Source organism: Chanodichthys erythropterus, chromosome 1 (genome assembly GCF_024489055.1).
Source record: "Chanodichthys erythropterus isolate Z2021 chromosome 1, ASM2448905v1, whole genome shotgun sequence".
Classification (NCBI taxonomy): domain Eukaryota; kingdom Metazoa; phylum Chordata; class Actinopteri; order Cypriniformes; family Xenocyprididae; genus Chanodichthys; species Chanodichthys erythropterus.
This window is the reverse complement of record NC_090221.1, coordinates 37584639-37607481: the sequence shown is the minus strand read 5'-3', so window position 1 is coordinate 37607481 and position 22843 is coordinate 37584639. Positions and strand designations below refer to the sequence as shown.

The following is a 22843-nucleotide window of genomic DNA, read 5'->3' as shown; positions in this document are numbered from 1 at the left end:
TGAGAGTTTTGGAGGCAGAGCAATGAAGAGAGGGGTGGGTTTCTTTGGGCTGATTTCAAATAACAGTGTCCAAATAACTTCATTTTAACTTTGACAATTTTCTAATAAACAATTTTCTACAAAACCTATTCTGTTGTTATGAAAATTTCAACTCAGCCTTCAAAACCATCATGCCTGATCTCCTATCATCCAAAGTGACCCAGCTCTCCATGCCAACCCCAATCTGTCAGTGGATCACCAGTTTCCTGACAGACAGGCAGCAGCTGATGAGGCTGGAAAAACTCTCACTCATCCAGGACTCTCACCATCAGCACTGGAGCTCCTCAGGGATGTGTTCTCTCCTCATTGCTCTTCTCACTGTAAGACTGAACCTCTATTAAGATCCTGAAGTCTTCTGACGACACCACAATGGTGATGAGTCTGCATACAGACAGTAGAGATGGCTGTCTGGTGCCTCATGACAACCTGGAGCTGAACACGCTCAAAACAGTAGAAGATGACAGTGGACTTTAGGAGAAACCCCCCGCACTCCCCCCACTCTTCATCATGAACTGCACCGTGGAAGCAGTGGAGTCATTCAGGTATTTCTCAGGACCTGAAGTGGGACTGTCACATTGATTCCATAGTGAAAAACGGCCACAACCTGTTTGAACTGTTGCAGTCTGGACAGCGATTCAGATCACTGAGCACTAGAACATCTAGGCACAGGAACAGCTTCTTCTCACAGGCTATTTCCCTCTTGAACAGTTAGTGCCTCCCAAACAGGGTTGAGGAGTAACGGAATGTAACGGCGTTACGTAATCAGGATACAAAAATCCAGTAACTGTAATTAGTTACAGTTACGTCAAAAAACGTAGTAATCAGATTACAGTTACATTTTGAAAAAAGGGGGAATACTATCAGGATTACAATTGTTTCATTTAAAACTAAACAAATACATATTAAGCGCTGCTTGATTATACAGTATTTCCTGGTTCTGTTGCCAGTGATGACTCACATGAGCCACCCGCTGGTGCATGCGCAAATAACACCCGTCTACAATCTCCTCAGATGTAGACTGAATCACTGCTGCTAGTTGAAACGATGCTGTCCGCAGGGAAAAACGCTTTCAATTCATGGAAATTTCACTGCTATTGTTTTTTCTTTCTAAGAAGAAAATGCAAACGACATGGTTGTACAGTGTGAACTCTGCCTTCCAGCAATGAAAACATTTTCTTTATCAAACGACTAAAAAATAATCTGTAATACCATACTGTAGCCACTAGATGTCTGAATATCCCTTTACATTGCCTCTATATATTCAGAGCTGTGTATTCCCGAACTGTGGAAATGAGACAGGAATTGCTTAGTTTTAATAGATTTTAATAGTAACCAAAATGCTAAACATTAAAGCAGAACAAACATGAACAGAAATGTCTGATCCGAGCTTGTTCAGTTTGGTTATGATCTGATGTGACTTTTATATTTTTAAGCTCTAAACAACAACAATGATAATAATATTGCAATAGATAATTTATCAGATTTTTAAAATATTTTTATTGTTGAGACCCATTCAAAAGTATGGAATGTGTAACATTTCAAAACTTGCAGAATTTGAGAAGAAATAATTAAAATTTCTTTCTTTCTTTAAATATGTGACCTTGAAGTAATCCAAAAGTAATCAGATTACATTACTTTCATATTGTGGTACTTGGATTACGTTACTGAATATTTGTTTATGAAGTAATTTGTAACTGTAGTGGAATACATTTTTAAAGTAACCCTCCTAAGCCTGTTCCCAAAGCTTATGCCTGTACGTGCAATACCTATCCAAATTTAGTTGATATTTATTCATGTTATTCATAATACTGTAAATGTTCATAATCTGTGAATGTTTAATATGACTAAACCTAACTGCATCTTTATATGTTTTAGATTTTCTATTCTTAAATGTATTACTATATTTCCTGTATTTGTATTTGTATTTGTGTATTAGAAGCTTCAGTACCAACACAAATTCCTTGTGTGTGCAAATACACACAATAAAGCTCTTTCTGATTCTGATGAAGAAGCATTTGTGGTGGAAGATAATGTATGAGTCAGTGCAGCTGTCACATTGAATCTTTAAAAGATTATCACGAGAATGTAACCTTAAAAAATTATGTCAGATAGCATTTTTTTTTTTCATATAAATTATATTCTCACTTCAATATACCCAAGTGTCCTGTGTATGCAGATATTTATCACAAGAAGCCAGGCACAAGTTATTTAAGTCTTCTGTGGAAGCAAATTTATCAAGGTAATTTTATACATATGGTCATGACATACATCTGTTAACCAAATTTAAAGCTAAAAAAACCCCTCATTCTCTCAGCGGGTGTTGTCCAGTGTCATCTCGCATCAGTGCAATATCAGATTCTGTGCATGCAGTATTTCAAACAAATGCATGACAAACGCCTTCCCTGCATAGCGGTTTGTCAGGCAAGTGAGGTAAGCATTGATAACCTGCAGCAAATTTAAGAATTTAAGTAATTTTGTAACTTTTATGGAATTGTGAACAAAATAAAACAACCTCATTCTCATCTGCCCAGACCTGAGGCACTCAATATGACTTTTGCCAGAGCACCTTCTTTTGACTTTATGTAATGCAAAACTTCATCTAAAAGTGACAAATCGTGGTTTAGAGAAACCATTAAACAGGTACAGAATACGCATACATATACTCACAGGTTTTGGCTTTTCTGAGAAACGCTTTTTTTCTCTCTTTTTTCCCCTCTCTTCTTTCAGGAAAGACCCTGAGGTAGTTTTCCATATTTTTTAATTCATTTGTTATTGTTGCCTCATCCATCTCCAATATCACCAGATGTTGATGACATGTAACTATAGTTTGTCGTGACCCTGGGCAGACAATTAGGACATTATATTAATTACTTTTACCAATGATATTATAGTTAATTTGCACCACTGGTTTTCACTCTTGTAAGTAATTAATAGCAAAGGAGACAAAAGAATGTCAATATGCAAACAACACAATGCCAACCATGTGTTTTAATCCTTTTCTCAATAATCCTAAAACGTGTGGAGATTTGAGAAGCGCTGACTATCAGTTTCACTTTCACGCGGAACGCCCATGCGGAGAAATCTCATGAATATTCATATTATGTCCGCCTGATGATACCGAAACGAAAAATCTCGTAACACCCTGTGGCCATCTGTCGCAGTTAGCAGAGATTGCGCGCACACGCCACCGACGAAGAAGAGGCGAGCGGTGCTGGGACAGCTGACTAAACTCTCTTTTTGATTCCAACAGGATCTTGATCTTGATCTTGACGGCAAAGCCTCCCCATTTCCCCCGGCTTTTGCGGAATCTTTTACCAGGTAAGGAGCATGGAGTTCGGCGCAAACATGACTCCAGAAAGGGAGTGGGAGAGTAATATGGGCTTCTCTGAACTTGGTTAAACAGCTCATCAGCAGAGATTTGAAAATTTTAAATATTTGAAACGCATTTAAACGTGCTCATATAGCTATAAGCGTCGAAACAGCTTAGAATAAAAGAAGCCAAAAACTCACGTTTGCACTGGTCACTTAATGCGTTTTCTCTGATGGGATAGCTGTCCGTTCATGAAAAGACCAGGTATAAATGCCCTAAAATCCGATCGTTCAAACCTCTTCAGGAGGTGGTCTGGGTCCAGAAACTGAACAGGTCTAAATGCATCTGGTTGTTGAAACCACACATGTAAATTTCACTCCTCCCAAAAGTGCTAGAAAATAAACGTGTGAGAGCATGTTATAGTCTAAATAACATGTTATAGTCAGACTGCATCACACATCACTGCAGACGAGCAGCTGAGCATCTCTTCATCAAGCCGACGCCCAAACTGCTGAAACTGAAACTGAAAGTAAAGGCCGGAACACACCAAGCCGACGGTCGGCCGTCGGGCAGTTTTTCTTCGTCGGCCGACTAAGTTTCCTCGGTGTGTTCTGCACCGTCGGCTGAAGTTGGTCCTCGTCGGCTTTGTTTCGGCCGATTCGAAATGTTGAATCGGCGTTGGACCTCGTCGGGCCGTCGGGCCATATGATCATTCTGATTGGCTGTTCAGCTAGCGAACCAGTGCATGAGAAAAGAAAAACGGAAGTGACGAAGCAAGTAAACGACGAAGTCAAGAGGGAACACACATTGTTTACCTTAGGTACGTGAAAGACATGGCTATCTGGAACGAGGCAAGTGAAGACGAATTGATCAACATGATCCAGGAAAGGCCGGGTTTGTATGACATTACGGAAAATGTTATGTCAACCGTGTGCTGAAAGCTGAACTGTGGCGTGAGATCGAAAATAAACTCGTCATATCAGGTAAGATTTCCTTTTGGCAATTGAGAAAGCTTGTTTGTAATTGTTCAATAGTCCATAGTAAAACTAATATAACCATTTTAGTGTTTTGTGTGTACCAAACTAAGTTTGTTTATGGAAACAGACAGTAATTAATATGTGCTGTGCTAGCATCTCATATTTCATAATAATATTAAAGTTAATCAAATTGTTAATAATATAATTAACAATACAGCAAAAAGTAACATTTGTTGGCATAACAAATACTCATTAAAGTGACAAAATAAGCAGCCATAACACTTAATGCTTACAAAATTTTACTTTGTCCCTCAGAAAAAGAGCTCAAGAAGCGGTGGGATTCATTGCGAACCCAATACATGCGTTATAAGAAACAAGGACCCTCAGGAAGTTCTGGAGCTCAGAAGACTGGCAGGCAGCAATGGATCCTGAACCGCCTGCAGTTTCTAGAGCCTCACACAAAAAGGAAGGAGAGCACTTCAAATCTAATGATCATGGTAAATAAACAAATATATTTATATTTATTTATTTATTTATTGTTTAATTTCAGAATAAAATAAACATTTTGCTTTTTGTAAGATGGCAAGTGCTTCTTTAAAAGAGTCTATTCACAAGTAACTCCGCATATTAAGTCAAGCCATTACATTAACTTGTCACATTTGTATCTTATGTTTTTTAAGGAACCTGCGGCTGATAGTGATTCCTGTTCACCCTCAGATGGTACCAACAGTGACACCTGGACTGGCACCCATGAAGACCCCAGCTTCAGTGATGCTGACCTACGGTCAAGTACACCCTTGGCTGAATCCACCATCTGTGGAACTGAGTCCACAGCCATGAGAAAGGACCATTTGCAAAGCTCCAACATAAAACCAAAGCCTCCAGGGAAGCGCAGGAAGATGCAAGACGAATCCTCCAGCGAGGAATCCACAAACTTGATGCGCACCATCGGCAAAACTCTGGAAAAGTTGGCATCACAGGAAAACACCAATGATGCCATCTCAGCTTACTGCAAAAATCTTGAACACAGAATGCGGAATTTGCCACCACATCTACTGCCACATTTCCAGCATGAGGTTGATAATTGCATTTTCAAATATTCAGTGGGCCACAACCATGCACTGGATGCATCTTCCAATCAGTATACACACTTGTAATTTTTTATGTAGCAAAATTGTAAACAGATATTGTAGCATTTAGTAAATATGTCACGCTTAGTTGTACGTTATATTAGAGTACTTATGCAAAGTTTATATTTCTGTACATTTTATTTATTTTAAATACCAACTGTTGATATTTTTCTGTAAATTACCTTAATGCTATTTTTGCACATTTGAAAATAAAACACTGACTTTGTGTAAAAGGTACTTCACTGTTCTTTATGTAAAAAAAAAATCACAAAACACAATGATGTAAAAATATAAACTTTATTTTGCAAATTCACACCATTGTTATAAAACATAAACCAAGGTCAAGGGGGAAAGAAACAAGTTTGCTACATGCTTATATTTTGCCCCACTGAAAGGGCACTGCACCGGTGTCCGAATTAAAGTACTGGCACAGTTTATCCCTGAGCTGTTTGGCGTGTGTTGTACTGTTGGTTGTGCGTGGCAGAGAGGCCTGCTGTAGGCCAGGGTCTTCTCTCCATCTTCCAGGGACAGTGTCATGATCTTGTTCTTCCTGGTCGATTCCTGCCATGTACACTTCACAGCACTCTTTGCGCAGAAAGTTGTGCAGAGCACAGCAAGACAAAACAATGTCCTCCACTTTGGCAGTGCTTTGAATATTAATGGTGGTTAGTAGGACGCGAAAACGATTTGCCAGGATGCCAAATGCATTTTCAACCACCCTTCGAGCTCGCGAAAGTCTGTAATTGAATATGCGTTGCTCTACAGACAGCTTGCGAGTTCTGGGTATGGCTTCATGAGGTATTCCTTTAAGGGGAATGCCTCATCAGCCACAATGCAGTAAGGGGCCAGCTGGTCTGATTCAGGAAGTGGTGCAGGTGCAGGAATGTTGGATGTTCTTTTCTCCAAGGCATCCTGCAATGAGCATCCCCCAAACACTCCACCATCTGAAATGCGCCCGTTGCAGCCCACATCAACATACAGAAATCTGTAGTTGCTGTCTACCAGTGCCATAAGCACTATTGAGAATGTATGCTTGTAGTTGAAGAATTTAGATCCAGATCCTGGAGGGGGACGAATGTTAATGTGCTTTCCATCCAGAGCACCCAGGCAATTTGGGAAATGCCACTGATTCTGGAATCCAACGGCTACTTGCTGCCACTCTTCCACTGTGTCTGGGCACTAAAAAACAATATAATTAAAAGAAATTAGTTTAACTCGTCAGACCATTAATAACTCAGTGATTTTGACATTCTTGAATTAACCCTGCAAAGCCCACTTCTGCAGAATTACAACATCACTTTCAAAAATTTAAAAAAAAAATGCCTGCAAATGTTTTTTTCTCTCAAGATCACATTTACATAGTTAATGGGTTCTATTGTTCGTCCTCACAATGCTATTGGGTTGAAGAAGTGTTTATAGGTCAGCATTAGGCTCTTTATGTTTTGGATTTTGGGGGAGATGCCTGTTTCATTGTTCAGGGACAGGTATGAATGGTCTTGAATATGAACCTGTAAGTGCTCTGGGGGGATGAATGTGTTCTTTTAGTATGATAAGTAGAGAGCATAATAGGCCAGCCAGACTGTATTGTTTGAATGTAGTAGTGGAATTTTATTTGCACTGAAATTATAATTTGATGGATAATACTTAGATCTCTGCCCTCAACACATGGTCTACCATCCTGTCTATTCTTTCAGTTTATCTACTACAATATAAGACCCTAAAATTACCCTTATTAAAATGTAAAAAATTTAAAAATCTTTAATTTCTACATCAGAGGCCTCCTAAAACAATATCCGAGAGATCAAAAAAATTGCTCATTTACAGGGCTAAAACAAAAAACATTAAACAGATACATGTATACCTTTAGGTATTTCTCTTTTAAGACTTGGTAGATTGCTGCACAGGTTTCAGGAACAAAGAGCTTAATTGTGGACATTCCCACCCGGAATTTGTAAGAAAGGCTCTTGAAGCTTTCTCCTGCAAAGATTACAAACACATAACTCCACTATTAATTTTCCACACCTTTTACAGAGTCAAATCTAACACTTTTAATGCATTTGTACTACACTACATTAAAGCAAATATTTTTTTTATCAGTTATTAAAGACATTGTGCTACAAACAACCATAATAATGTTTTATACATTGTGTCTTTTTAAAGTAGGCTACAACTGGATACAAAATAATAAAATTCTTTTCACTTTTATAATGCTTCATAATACACCAAAATAAACACAACTGAAAAGGTGTTTTAATGAAATGTTCAAACAACGAATAACCTTACCTGTTGCCAAGAACCGTAGTGTAATCATCAGACGTTCCCCCACGGAGATACAATCCCGGTAGTTCGTGTTTGTTCTCTGTATGATTGGACTAATAAGTTCTTTAACATGTGAAATTGAGTGGGAAAAGCCGAGCGAAATTTTTAAAACCACAAGTTTCCTGTAACTCGAGCTCTCGACACAGGTTCGGGAAAGCACCTTGGGCCTGTCTCTGGAGTATCCATGGTTTCACCCATTTAGTGCGCTTTCTCCGTATTTTTCTCATCCGCTTCTTCTTTTCCTCTTCCACAAGCAAAAGACCAAGGGCTGACAAAGCCAGTGCCATTTGCAACGTGTCGGACATTTTTGAAATAACACGAATCCGTATGTGATGAGCGAGAACTGGTTTTTCATGCACCTTTGTTTATGTTTTGTATCCCTGTAGCTCTTCCGGTCTCCCTAGCAACGAACCATAGCAACGAACACAAACTACTGCCACCTGCTGGCATGGAAAGGCATTTCATCTCACGCAGGCGCAGAACGGACGTGCTATTTGGCCGTCGGCTGTCGAACGTCGGCTTGGTGTGTCAGGGCAACTTTGGACCCAGACGCTGCCGACGCCAGCCGACGCCAGCCGACCCCGCAGTCTGCTTTCGTCGCCACTAGTTTGTCGCCGTCGGCTTGGTGTGTTCCGGCCTTAAGACGGAGACACACAACCAGAGCCGGATTGTCCAAATTTCGCTGTGTATAAAACGTACAATACGCTTCAAATGATTACACACATAGGCCTATGTAAATGTTCATGTGCAATTTTTTTTACCTAGGAAGCTCGTATTTACGACAATTCCAATAGCACGTGAAGGCAGAATTAATTGACGATTTTGCATGCACAAATTCTAGAAAAAAGATTTTCTGCTTAAGGCTTTTTTTTACCATTATTTATCGGCAAATATGTGACGCTGTTGTCGATTTGAAATTTGTGGGACGGTTTTCTCTTTTAAATGGTTGCTTAGAAGCTTGTTAAGTTCAGTGTGTGTGTTTTGCTGCTGCGCGCGTCTGTGGTGCTGAATTCAACTTTTAATATGATTGCTTGATTGCAACAGTCTTTCTGTCTTTCTTGGGCTTGCTTATTTATTTTTTGTTGGGGGGGCACTTCAAATATGGTCACCCTAGGGCACTACACTGTGTTAATCTGGGCCTGCACACAACACAATCATCTTCATTAAAAGTAATGAGACTGAATGATCTTACCAGTGCTGTACGCTCTCTCTCCTATTGTCGTCTTTGATTTTGAAATTAGCTGATGATCAATAAAATGCAGCTCATATTTGTTGCTTTCGGTGACGTGAACTCCATGAAATCTGCATAGGGGACTGAAGATCGGATTTATATCACACATTTATGCGACCAAGTGTAAATAAATCAGATAGCCAGGCCTATCTGATCAGTAAAAACGTCAGGATTTTTTTTTTTTTAATTTTTGAATTCAGGCCAAGAGACACACCAGGGAGCAGACAGCAAGCCACACACACAGAGCCATTTAGGACTCCGCCCCACAGGGCTGGAAATGGGTAATACATAATACAATACAAAATGCAGCGGAGTATTCTTTGGTTGGTTGTGCAATCAGCTTTGGTGGTTGGCCAAAATAGCTGCAGGTTGCAGCCAGTGCTTGGGTCCTCACAGTACCAATCATCAGATCAAACCACCCAAGGTCAATTAACAGAAAAACCTTCATTTTAGCAGAAAGTCTGAACAGAACCAATTTTTTATGTGATAACAGAGATTATGTAGGCTATCTGCATTGTCCAGGTTTCATTGGATTTAGTGCAATCTATTAAATCAGCACGACGCACGGGTGTGACACTGACGCAGGAGCCGGCCAATAATGAGTCAGCGTTCTGACGATGAACCTGGAAGTGCTGGACGTAAACAACGTATGAGAATGACACAGAAGAGAAGAGATTGTTGAATAAAGTGGTTATTTTTGTTTTGTTTTTGCACACAAAAAGTATTCTCGTCTCTTAAGGTTGAACCACTGCAGTCACATGACTGTTTTAACATTGTCTTTAGTACTTTTCTAGACATTAAATGTGGTAATTTCCAGAGATGGGACCAAGTCACACATGTGCAAGTCTCAAGTAAGTCTCAAGTCTTAACCTTCAACTCTCAAGTAAGTCCCAAGTATCTTGGGCAAGTCAAGTCAAGTCAAGTCACAAGCTATGTCAAGTCAAGTCAAGTCCTGTAGTAGGTCAAGTCAAGTCCAAGTCAAGTCACCTTATTATTGTAATTTTACCTGCAGAATCTGATCTTAATAAAGTGGAAAGACAAGATATATATGTAACTGTCAGTAAATTAAAATAATTTGGATTTGCATTGTAAATACTCATGTTCAGTAAAATACATCATGGAATCAAACAAAATTGTAACTTCATAAAATTATTTATTTTTAACTTCTGCCAACAGTGTTTGAAATGTTTTAAATTTTCAACATTGAGTCCATAAAACAAATAACAGCTTAACATCCAACAGACTCCTCTCTGAACACCTCCCTCTCTCTCTCTCAAACACAGTTTACATACATTAAACTTTGTTACATTTCTCCTCTCTCTCTCTCACAACAGCTTTACTGACATGAAAGGAGCTTTTGTTGTAGTATTGTTGTTCAGAAAATTTACATTATTTGGCACTGTATTTGGCATATCATGGTTTCGATTTTAGTTCATTGGTAAAATACAACTTAGAGACCATTTAAGCTTTGTAGGCCTGTGTTTTAAATTTTCGGTTTATGATGAAATGGTGGTGGTGGCACAGGGTCATTGGGAAACACTGAATGAATGTTTAGCTGACAAATGTGCTAAAGTTGTAATATCAGCTGCAGAGGCGCACCGACACTAAGTGGGGGCCCCAGGCAAAATTCATAAATGAGGCCCTTCTAAAAGATTTTCTGGTTAAAATATCTTTGTTACCTAGTGACGTAATTATACAACATATAACACAGTCAAAACACATAACAGAACAAATTGTTTTTAATTTACAAAATTCGTCAACAAATCTTACTAATTAAATAATGTCAACTAAATAAATGTATTGATATTTATTTATATTAATGCGAGCTGGATAAACTAGGCAGGGCTCAATCCTTAGCTCAACGCTAAGGATTTTTTTCTACTGGCTCGGTCGGGCCAGTGGTTCAAATTTTTACTGGCCCCACAACAAAAAAAAAATAATAAAAGTAAAAGACAAGAAAATGGGCCTATAAAATAAGCATATTTATTTTTTCCCTTGTCTTTGTTACATTTAACCTAAATAAATAGGGTTATGACACCAAAAGCTACTAGATTAATTTATATTATAAATATTGTTAGACAAATAAACAGTAAGTAATAAAAGAGTAACAAATAATCAAATTAAGAGTAATAGCACAAATAAATACAACAGAACATACATATAAATTAAATAAATGGTGCTTTTCAAGTTTTTCATGTAGGTTTAAACAGGAGATTTTCAGGTACAGAAATTGTAATCTAATGTATAACTATAGAATTATAGAATAGATTAAGATTTATTAAAGTTAATCGGTCAAGAGCAGTTACAGATGCATAAAAATGTTTTAATGTTGAAAATATAAAACGTTAAATAGCCTACTGTTATTTGAAATTATTAAAAAAAATTAAAGGTCCCGTTCTTCGTGATCCCATGTTTCAAACTTTAGTTAGTGTGTAATGTTGTTGTTAGAGTATAAATAAAATCTGTAAAATTTTAAAGCTCAAAGTTCAATGCCAAGCGAGATATTTTATTTAACAGAAGTCGCCTACATCGAACGGCCAGTTTGGACTACATCCCTCTACTTCCTTCTTTAATGACGTCACTAAAACAGTTTTTTGACTAACCTCCGCCCACAGGAATACACAAGAGTTGCGTTTGTAGAGTGTGTTTGTCGCCATGTCGTCGAAACGCTGTTATTTTCATCCCGCAGTCCAATCACCGGGTCTGATTCCGGCTCAAATTGATAGGGTAAAATTAAAGACATGTTTACAGTAACACTGAGCGCGTGCATCTCCACGTTATGGTAAGAGGCATGACCTTTCCGGGCAAGATGCGCTAAACTGCTGTCGAATCACAACACAGGAACCGCTGGCACAATCAGAACTCGTTACGTATTTCTGAAGGAGGGACTTCATAGAACAAGGAAGTCATCAGCCCGTTTTTATGACAGAGGAAACAGCGGTATACAGATAAGTAAATTATGTGAAAAATACTGTTTTTTTATACACGAAACATGAACACATGTTATATTGCACACTATAAACACAATCAAAGCTTCAAAAAAACACGAAAAATGGGACCTTTAAGACACTTCAAATGTGAAATTAAACCCGCCAGTAGGTGGCAGCGAATCACTGTTAATGAGCGAATCATTGAGATTCAACCGATTCATTCAAGCGGCTGATTCACTCAGGAAGTGTTGCTCAGAGACGCAAAACAATTCTGTGGACTTTGGAACTATTTTCGTTGGTGAAATAGAGCGAAACAGACGATTTGGTGTCTAAAATGTAAGTCACTTGATATTAAGTTCTTGTTCATTAAACTGTACGCTGAATAAAATCAATATCACTTTTGTAATCATGATAATATTTGGATAAAAATGGCGCTCTTTGTTTAATCTTCTTGCTTCTTCATGCTTTCTTTTTCGCTTTTGCCTGCCAGACGTATATGTCCTCTTCATGTTTAATAAATTGAATTAGGCATTTTAATGTAAGTAAGCGCTGCGCCAGTTTGAATGCGGCGGCATAGGCTATTGTCCAGTTTCATATGCTCAGTGACAGTCATTACATTCGGGGCTTGACTCAAAACATTCAGAGCCCCGGCAAAATCGGCTGGCGCCGCCCCTGGTCATGACAACGCTATTCTCAGCCTGCGCTCCAGCTGAGTAATCAACTTTATTTTTTAAAATAATTTATATATTTTATATTCAAACTGAAAACATGGTGTGATTACCACTCAAGTCATTCAAGTCATCGTGTCTCAAGTCAAGTCAAGTCCCGAGTCTTTAACTTCCAAGTCCGAGTCAAGTCTCAAGTATTTTATTTTTTGTCAAGTCAAGTCACAAGTCATAAAAATAGCGACTCGAGTCGACTCGAGTCCAAGTCACCAAGTCACAAGTCCCCATGTCTGGTAATTTCATTGCCTTCAATAGAGGATTAAAAACAACATTATATTTTTTGTATTTCAGTAAAGGGTATGTTTCCACACTGACAAAGGCCAACTTATAAGTGTGATATAGATCATAGCTGCAGAATGTCAGATGCACAACATAATAGTTTGACAACATATGACCACTTTTTATTTGACATTTTCATTTATCATGCTTTGAATTAAGATGAGTAAAATTAAATATTTACTTAAGACAAACTTTTTTCATGGGATCAGCACAGAGGAGCATCTGCTCTCTCTCTCTCTGAAAATGTGTGATTTTAAGATTTTCTTAAACAAGAGCCCTTGTTAGAGATTTAAATATCCACTGTTTATAAAAAAAACAGATTTCTTAAAACATTGTGTCACATGAAAAATGCCACTTGAATCATTGAGAATGAGATCTAAGACGACTAAGCACAGTTTTTGAACTGCTTCCTCAGGTCTCTGAAAGTGTATTTTTTTTTAAATATATATTTATATTTTATATATTAATTTAGCTAAAACTATAACTAAAACTGTTTAAATTGTTTTTAGTAACATATTTGATATGAATTGTTATACATATTTCATTTAGAATCATTTCATTTAAAATAGGCATCACAGGTTCTGAATGTAATCATTGTTTCTCTCTCTCTGAAAATGCTCGGGGATTTCCTTAAGGAATTATTAAAAATGATATACATTGTGTGAGATAGCTTGTGAGACCCCCACATTTTTACACATACACTGATAAATAAAAATTATACTTCAGGCTTAAGTCAGATAATTTATACCATAGGTCATCTGTCTTGGAAGATTCCTTTTATTAAGACTTTAAATATCATTTAAACAAAACTTTAAAGATTTAATTTAAACAATCTTTTCTTTTTAAACGATGTAATATAAACTTTTACATTTTTGCTTTAAAATAACGTTAGCACGAAAAAAAAAACAACAACAACGTTTTATCCTGCACTGACCACCACCCTCCCCCCTCTGTCTCAGATTTCACAGCATGGTTGCAAGAAGTTACTTGGAGAGACAAAGAGATTTTTAGATTTCTGTACTAATATACTTATAGCATTTGTAAACCATTTCATTCATTTCAAGGACATCAAAAAGTAAGGAGTGCTTTCCCTGCTCTCTGAAAGATAACCTCATTTAATTTTAAACTTTTAAACTGTGTGTGTGTGATTCGTGCCTTCCCTTGTGTAGTAATACATTAAATGTTTGATCTGAGCAAATTATGCCCATTAGCAAAACAAGAATTGAAATTATAATTAAAAATATAAATTATAAAAATATAAAATATAAATTATACTAAATGATATTTTGAAAATATAAGAATGCAGAAAGTTTACTTGGGTGTGTTTAGGTGTAGGGGATAGAATATACAACAAAAAAAATCATGTTTATGGAAAGCCCCCATGTCCACAATATCTCTTATGATTTGATCTGTTAAAATGTTTATTCTGTTGTTATTTTTACATCACTGTTACTTCAACAGAATCTTATTTTTGTCACTTGCACAGAGAGAGAGATGAGAGCGTCATAAAATGCCTATGAGATGCCACCACACATGTGCAATTTTTAAAATTTCAATTTCCACATTGTTTGGCTGCAGACAATATACGTCGGTTGCTACATGTAATTCATGAAAGTAAGGATAAAAATTTCCCTTGTGCAGTTTTATCTTTAGATGCAGATAAAGCTTTCGATAGATTAAATTGGGATTATTTATGGATGGTGTTAGATAAATCTGGTTTTGATGAGAAATGTATTAATATGGTACAAATAATTTATTATAATCCATCAGCAATTATAGCAACAAATGGCTTACACTCCCAACCTTTTGATATCCTGAGAGGGACAAGGCAAGGATACCCCCTGTGGCGACCAGGGCGGGCGAGAGCCGTGAGGGAACGGCGCGAGGCCGGTGGCGCGAGAGTTAACGAGCTACACCTGGGAGGCGCACCGGCCTTGAGTCTCTCACGGAGGAGCTCCGGGAGCATAAAAGGAGGAGCGACGACCGTGGAGGACGAGAGAGGACCAGGCCTGACTTTATGTTATGTTTTATTATGTTTGTGTGGCCGGCAGACATCCACGAGGGTCTGCCGGCATTACTTTCGTTTTGTTCTTTGTTTATTTTGAATTAAAGTTTTGTTGAACGTTCGCCGGTTCCCGCCTCCTTCTTCCCACATTTACGAACGTCGTTACACCCCCTCTCACCAGTGTTATTTGCATTGTCTCTCGAACCTCTTGCACCAAATTTGTTCCATTTCAATCAAGGATACCCAACATGCAATATCTCTCTACGCAGATGACATTTTACTGTATTTTTCAGATTTCTACGCAATCCAAAACATACTAGAAATATTTAACTATTTTGGGAAATTTTCCGGATACAGGATCAATTGGTCCAAATCATCTCTTCTACCTTTAAACAAAAAAGCTCAGAGTACCCAGATACCATCAGTTATCCCAATTATGAATCAGATAACTTACCTAGGGATATTTATACGGCCTTCTCTAAAAGAAATTGTACATATTAATTATGATAATGTCTTTCAAATGCTTAAAAGAGATATTGACAGGTGGAGGACACTTCCTGCATCACTGCAATCTAGAGTCTTGACCGTGAAGATGAATATATTACCTAGGGTTAAAGGTGCCCTAGATTATGTTTTTAAAAGATGTAATATAAGTCTAAGGTGTCCCCTGAATGTGTCTGTGAAGTTTCAGATCAAAATACCCCATAGATTTTTTTTTATTAATTTTTTTAACTGCCTATTTTGGGGCATCATTATAAACGCGCCGATTTTATGCTGCGGCCCCTTTAAATCCCGTGGTCCACACTCACAGAGCTCGCGCTTGCCTTGAACAGTGCATAAACAAAGTTTACACAGCTAATATAACCCTCAAAATGGATCTTTACAAAGTGTTCGTCATGCATGCGGCATGCATGCATCGGATTATGTGAGTATTGTATACTGTTATATTGTTTACTTCTGATTTTGAATGAGTTTGATAGTGCTCTGTGGCTAACGGCTAATGCTACACTGTTGGAGAGATTTATAAAGAATGAAGTTGTGTTTATGAATTATACAGACTGACAGACAGTGTTTAAAAATGAAAATAGCGACGGCTCTTGTCTATGTGAATACAGTAAGAAACGATGGTAACTTTAACCACATTTAACAGTACATTAGCAACATGCTAACGAAACATTTAGAAAGACAATTGACAAATATCACTAAAAATATCATGATATCATGGATCATGTCAGTTATTATTGCTCCATCTGCCACTTTTCACTATTGTTCTTGCTTGCTTACCTAGTCTGATGATTCAGCTGTGCAGATCCAGACTGGCTGCCCTTGTCTAATGCCTTGAACATGAGCTGGCATATGCAAATATTGGGGTCATACATATTAATGATCCCGACTGTTACGTAACAGTCGGTGTTATGTTGAGATTCGCCTGTTCTTCGGAGGTATTTTAAACAAATGAGATTTAAATAAGAAGGAGGAAACAATGGAGTTTGAGACTCACTGTATGTCATTTCCTACTGAACTCTTGTTATTCAACTATGCCAAGATAAATTCAATTTTTCATTCGAGGGCACCTTTAATTTTCTTAGTGCCATGATTTTGACTAGAGCAGACCTGAACATAAAAAGACTTGACAAAATGACTCACCGACAGCAGGTTACATTTACAATACACGACAAAGGAACATGGGGAAGACAATGGCTTTAAATACAAGAACTATGAGAAGCTTCTTTATTATTACTCCAATGAAACAAGTAATAATTTGTATGTGCTTGTCACAAACATAAAGAACAAGAATTTCATAGTGTCCAATAACCAAAGGGCATAATTACCAAAATATATAATTGTTGTTATATAAAATGTATACATTTTATGAGCTGGTGGTAGAAATTTCATTAAGAGTGCCAGAGGTAGTTTTTTCTTCCACATTAAAACCAAAGAAGTTGATTAGTGATTGTATATCAAGAGTGTGCACGAGCGCCAAGAGAACACTGTTTACTGATAACCGCAGGAACAAGCACTCGGCATGATTTCAAAAACAACACATCCCAACGCCAGATTGCCTCTTATTTAACCCAAACAAACAAAATTGCTAATCAACTAGAGATGTTTTTTGTTTGTTTGTTTGTTTTTTTCTATACATCTGTGCCACGATGTCTTAAATAGTGGTGAGGGCATGTCCCAACCATCCCACCTGCAAATTACACCTGTCTTTAGATTATATATTGTGCCATTTGAAGAAATATCTGTCATTTTCTCTTCTCACAGTTCCTGCTCTAATCATGGCAGCAGCAGATCTTTTATGTGAGTCACTCTTCTGCTGGCTGGAAAACAGAAAAAAATGTGCGGATAAGCTGTCGGAAATGGCGGAAGAGCTGGAAAATGTTCACTGGGGCAGCAACATCGTTCAGGTGGTTGGAGCTGCTACGTCTGTGCTCTCTATATCTGGAGCAGCAGTTGCCACTTTCTTGACAGGAGGTCTGGCCCTCCCTGTATTTGCTGTTGCAGCAGCAGCAGCAGCAGGAGGCACTGCAGTCAGCATCACTTCCCCATTGGTAGAGGCAGGTATCTCCAGCAGCACCTTTAATAAAGCTATTGAATTAATTAAAGAAGATGAGAAGGTTGGGACAAGGATTCAGATGCAACTGCAAGGTCTGAAGAACAGGTGTGGAGGAGCACAGCTCGGGGATCATGCTGATGAGTTGGAGTGTGAGGTGACCTCTCAACTCATGTGTGCTCTGGCCAGAAGGAATAATACTCACGTACCCCTGGACTTTCTCAGAGATTTCAACAGGGCCACGTTCTTTCGTCACATGACACCAGGTGGAGTGGCTCCAGTCGAGGCCGAAAGCTTTATTTTCCAAGCTCTGTGCCTTGTTGGTGTCGGTGTGATCACGAGTAGCCTGAAGGTGTCTGCTAAAAAACTGGTAAAGGACATTGGACGCATTGGCATTAAAACAGGATCAAGGGTATCATGCATTCCATTTTAAGAAAATAGCTACTTTTTTAGATTCTCTTAAAGTGTCTATTTAATAAGAGAACAATATTAAATATTCACTGCATTGCCCTTATAATTCAGAGAGTGATTTTGTGATTGTGACTTTATTTCTAGATACTGGGTGCGATTGGTTTTGGCCTATGTCTGTATGACCTGATTGATAAGAGTGCAGAATTAATAAAAGGCAATAATGTCACGGAGGCCAGCAAGATCTTACGGGATTCAGCCAGAGAAATACTGGAAGGCCAACAAAAGCTAAAGGAACAGCTGGATGGAATGCAGTATGATATTTTATTTTTTACAATTTTTTTATTTCTACTAATGTATTGGCCAATATATTGTCTTTGGTCTTGGCCAAAGCCAATTCATCTTATATTTGTCTGAGATTGTACAGTACTGCAATAATGAAGGTCTGAAGGTAACTGACTGACTCACAGTACAACTTTTCTCATTACAGCGAAATCATCCAAAAATTGTTCAAAATGAAGAACCTCATCACGAACTTGGGGGGATATTCTCTCAGCATGAATGAAAATGGACGGAACGTAGTGGCATATATCAGGGGAACATGTAGAGACAGCACAGTTGTCTCCTGGCTTCAGGGAGTAACTCATCAGAATGAATTTCTGAATCTTCTACGATTTTGTATGGAGGGATTGAGTCCCATTCTTAACACATATGATTCAAGTCACATACACATTCCTGAGCATTTGACAAGTCCTGACGGAAGACACATAGACATAGTGATTGTGTCTCATGGCAGAATAGTCGACCAATTTATGCCAGCAGGTGTCCTGGTGCCCAAACCTACCATCCGTGACACCATTCTTTACTCTCCGTGGAACTGCTTCATTAATTCCAATGCTGCGTTTGGAATTGCTCAAGGGAACATTCAAGTGGAAGACAGAGAGCTTTGCAATATGAGAAATAGGGTTTACTGTGACCCGGACCCTTTGCCAAATCACTGGAATAGCATGCAAGGATCTCGCCACAACATCCCATTGATCCTTTTATCCCCTGTGACCCCTGAACAAAAAGTATGGAAACTTTTTCAGAAACTTTGGAAGAATAGAGGCCTGAATATTAAAGATCGTGTTATTTTCCCATATCTTGTCCCACAAGATCAGGTAAAAGCATATGGAGAGATCCCCCTGCTCATACTCATATCAGCGATATCAGTTATACTCTTGGTCCATGGTAAAACAGCTACTGTGCACCTGGCTGCTTGTTTGGGCCGTGCAAGAAGTCCAGCAATGCCAGAAGAGTGGAGAAGACAGTATGCCTACACAAGTGACCAAACTTATATGACTGTGAACTTACGCGATGATAAAAGGAATGTGAACATGGACTTACTCAAAGCTTTAAGATTACTGTTTGACAGTCAGGAACCATAGCTAAATCACCTGATCAGCATCTGGGTCATTCCTGATATATTACAGGGCTGGAGAATGACCCAGAGTGAAGCAGTTTAATGCGCAAGACCAGCCCATTTTATTCATTTTTATTCATGTTGAAAGAACTTCAATAAAAGAAGTGGCAGTTTAGGTCTTTCTATCCCATGTAGCGAATTAACTCAAAGGGGAAATATTAATAATTATTCATAACTCATTATGGTTATTAATTATGATTAATTATTAATAAGTAAATCTGATAATCGGATTAACTGGATGTAGCTACATTAAGATTAATATTACAATCATAACCTGTTTGTCCAGTGAACACTCAGTGTTGATTGTTTATTAATTCTAAGTAATGTTAATTTCCAGGTTATGGAAAAATAGCATTTCTTATTGTACTGTATCTAAATCGGGACCTAATCACTTAAGAGGCAACTTATGAGCAGACAGAGCCAGAACCAAACATGTATCGTGCACAATCTTTATTAACTAACTCATAAACACATAACTAAACTAACAAACACATTACATAACGTACACAAAGGGTCACACACACATACACAAGTCAGAATGAGTAATGATAGAGTTGAACCGGAAGAGATGCTGTTACTAGAGCTACATGAAATGTCAAAGGCAATCTGGAAAGGACTCATCAGTTTCTTTTAGCAATAGCAAAGGTACGTCTTACAAATCAATACGAAATCGCTGTTTAGCATTAAAATGTACGATACTTGCAAGATGCCTTTAGGCTGAGGAGCGTCGGATCTGCAGGTTGAGGATAACTCTTGAGGTTATCGTCTGAAGTTGTTGCCAGTCTGTTGGGTGATGAGCACATGGCTGGGTGTTGTAGGCCAGGGGCCTACCAGCCTTGCGGCCGGCCGCAAGGAGACCTGTTCGGTCGTCCAGAAGCAAGGAAGAAGAGGGCTTTGTTCGTGTGAGCAGTGAATAAAAGGGGTGAAGATGTCACACCCTCTTGAGGTGTCTGAGCCAATAAAGAGTCTTCCCCTCGGAGGGAAACTTTTACGAGTCTTTGTTCTGTAGCAAGACATTAGCATAAGACGTTGGATTGGGTGTTTGAGCTAAGAACCTTCTAGATTCTTATAATACCAACATGTCACAGAGTTAGGAACATGTAACCTAAATTACCAAATAGGAAATGAAAGTTGGAGTCCGTAGATACCAAACATGGCATGATTGAAGTTACCTTAAATGAATCAATAAAACATACACATAAATATGTGAATACAATGATTGCAATCCAGCAACAGTAATAATGGATAATGTTTCATTTCCTGGGATTGTGCATGTTCATTTATAGACAGTCTGTCTATATGTGACCAGGGATTTAAATTCACCACCAGGAACACATTGAGGGGTTCTACTTATTTTGTTGTTTATTCATTTAGTGTTTTTAAGACAATTATTAACTATCAAAAGCAGCTCCTCAATTTAATGGAAAAGAAAGTTCACAAAAAGATCTCGAAAAGTGAAACAAAATTTAGAAACAGAATTAGTGCTTTCACAGAGCTGATGACACAAATTAAACCTTCCATGCTCTACAGTGTCATTTTCAAAATGCAAGAGAATAGAAAAATTACAAAAATATCTGTGCAAAATAATAGACAATATAACCCTTATGAGTAATGCAACACAAATCAAAATGTTACAATACAATACGGCAGTGGTAATACTGTACAAAAAGAACAAAATGACATTAGTACATTTTTATATTACCCACTTACACCATTTGAGTGAAATGAGAAAATAACACTCACATAACGATGAGCTCCTACATAACATCACGTTCACCTTTTACAAAGGCTGAAATCCCCAACATATGTTGTTCACTGTGTAAGGAATCACATTAAATACACATCACATGAAAAACACAACAACATATAAAAAATAAAGTGCATAACATTTTATTAAAGTTAAATGAAACGGGCTAAACCGCATGGTATGACGTCATATCATTACGGACATTATACACGACATATCGTTTCAAATACGACAGTTCTCCAAATCAACATAACAAAATATACACCTAAAATGGGTATTTAACTAAAATATAATCACAAATCAGTGTATTTACCCGTGGATGATTACAATTTCCAGAGAACACGCGTTGCTTGCACTGCTCGCAATCTCAACGGGATATTTCAGAATGAGAGCACATGCGCACTCTCTTAGGCAACACACACACAGTGCCACCTGCTGACCACTCCAGGAACATACATGTAACTACTGTTTATCTTAACTTAATACACTGAAAATAATGAGAATCAGAAAATAATAGATTTTTAACATGCAAGGAGAGAAAGAACTTTAAGGTTATTTACCACCCGGTTACATATACATTAATGCAAGAGAGTCTGTGTTATGTGTGAATAATGCAGGAAAAAGGCACATTTTGTGTGTCTCTGCTCTCTGTGGCATTTATTGGTGTAATAAAACTGGTAACTGAGAACTTCTCGGGGGATGGGTCCCAGGTTCCAGGCTTAAACTATTGATGAATTACCAAATAACTGTGTCTGATTTGTCTCAGTCACTACACCCATCATATTTACTACTTGCGTGTACATTCACTCCTCCCACAACAATTTCTGCCGGTACTAAGACTCGAACCCACAACCTTTGGGTTTCAAGTCAGACTCTAACCATTAGGCCACAAATAAAGACAAAGAAAGGAACTTTTCATTGAAAGCTTTAATGTAGAACACAGAATAACAACAGCTACAGGCACAGCATCTTACGCAGCAGTGTTGATTTACAGTGTTTACAGTGCTGGTATTTAACACTGTTTGTTATTTAACAGTATGTACATCGTATGTATACAAGAAGTAGTAGTGGTGGTAGTAATAATAATAATAATAATAATAATAATAATAATAATAATTAAAGCTGCAAGCAGCATTTACCAGGGTTCAAGCATTTAAGGCCTTTAATAAACACATAGGCGTAAAAAAAGACATTAAGCTTTATTTAGCAAGCATGTCACAGATGAACAGCTATGATATATGCTAAACCAAACACAGAGAAAGAAGAGGCTTAAACAATAATACACATGCTTACAACTTAAATTAATGCCAAATGAGGCCGCGTTTAGTTAAAGGTTAATTTATTAATTACATTAGTATTACTAGCATTACATATATTCTACAAACATTCTATACAAGTAATTAAATAAAGTATTAAAAAGTTCTTCAGTCAAGGCAATATCAGCGATGGAGGCATCATAATCTACTATTATAATACCAGTTGTTTTTCATTCTTTGATAAGTAATTAATACATGCTTTAATAAAGGTGTTACAATACCAGTTGTCTTTCACTGTTTAATACAAACATCTGTTGTTGGGGTTTCTCTTTTTTTCTTACACATTACTTTCCACCAATTTATCAAATGTTTCCTTTTATACAGAAGATATCTCTTCATGACAGCTGTACTTCATAAACAGCTTTTTTCTTTTCACTGTTTACACACAAACATGTCATCGAACATGTT

The 22843-nt window shown here is 37.8% G+C and overlaps 2 protein-coding genes and 1 long non-coding RNA gene across 3 annotated transcripts; 2 read left to right on the top strand and 1 right to left on the bottom strand.

Annotated features, from left to right (window-relative positions):
* The first annotated feature begins 4196 nt into the window (after positions 1 to 4196).
* Positions 4197 to 5786, top strand: LOC137027941 (uncharacterized). The gene is made up of 3 exons (XM_067396608.1): positions 4197 to 4332; positions 4642 to 4823; positions 5007 to 5786. The coding sequence occupies exons 2-3, from the start codon at positions 4686 to 4688 to the stop codon at positions 5481 to 5483; spliced, it is 615 nt and encodes a 204-aa protein (XP_067252709.1). The 5' UTR covers positions 4197 to 4332; positions 4642 to 4685; the 3' UTR covers positions 5484 to 5786.
* Positions 5787 to 17227: 11441 nt separating this feature from the next.
* On the top strand, positions 17228 to 19337 carry LOC137027801 (uncharacterized). The gene is made up of 3 exons (XM_067396374.1): positions 17228 to 17914; positions 18058 to 18224; positions 18401 to 19337. The coding sequence occupies exons 1-3, from the start codon at positions 17228 to 17230 to the stop codon at positions 19335 to 19337; spliced, it is 1791 nt and encodes a 596-aa protein (XP_067252475.1).
* LOC137028010 (uncharacterized) lies at positions 17397 to 21510 on the bottom strand. Its single transcript, XR_010896145.1, has 4 exons — positions 21433 to 21510; positions 20072 to 21187; positions 17712 to 17869; positions 17397 to 17526 (listed from the first exon to the last, which is right to left on the bottom strand). It is a non-coding gene; the product is annotated as an uncharacterized lncRNA (long non-coding RNA).
* Positions 21511 to 22843: the final 1333 nt, after the last annotated feature.

Coding starts and splice junctions, on each gene's coding strand:
- LOC137027941 (XM_067396608.1), top strand. CDS start 4,686: ATGCGTTATAAGAAACAAGGACCCTCAGGAAGTTCTGGAGCTCAGAAG. Junction 4,824..5,006: donor CTTCAAATCTAATGATCATG/GTAAATAAACAA, acceptor ATGTTTTTTAAG/GAACCTGCGGCTGATAGTGA.
- LOC137027801 (XM_067396374.1), top strand. CDS start 17,228: ATGGCAGCAGCAGATCTTTTATGTGAGTCACTCTTCTGCTGGCTGGAA. Junction 17,915..18,057: donor GCATTAAAACAGGATCAAGG/GTATCATGCATT, acceptor CTTTATTTCTAG/ATACTGGGTGCGATTGGTTT. Junction 18,225..18,400: donor GAACAGCTGGATGGAATGCA/GTATGATATTTT, acceptor TTCTCATTACAG/CGAAATCATCCAAAAATTGT.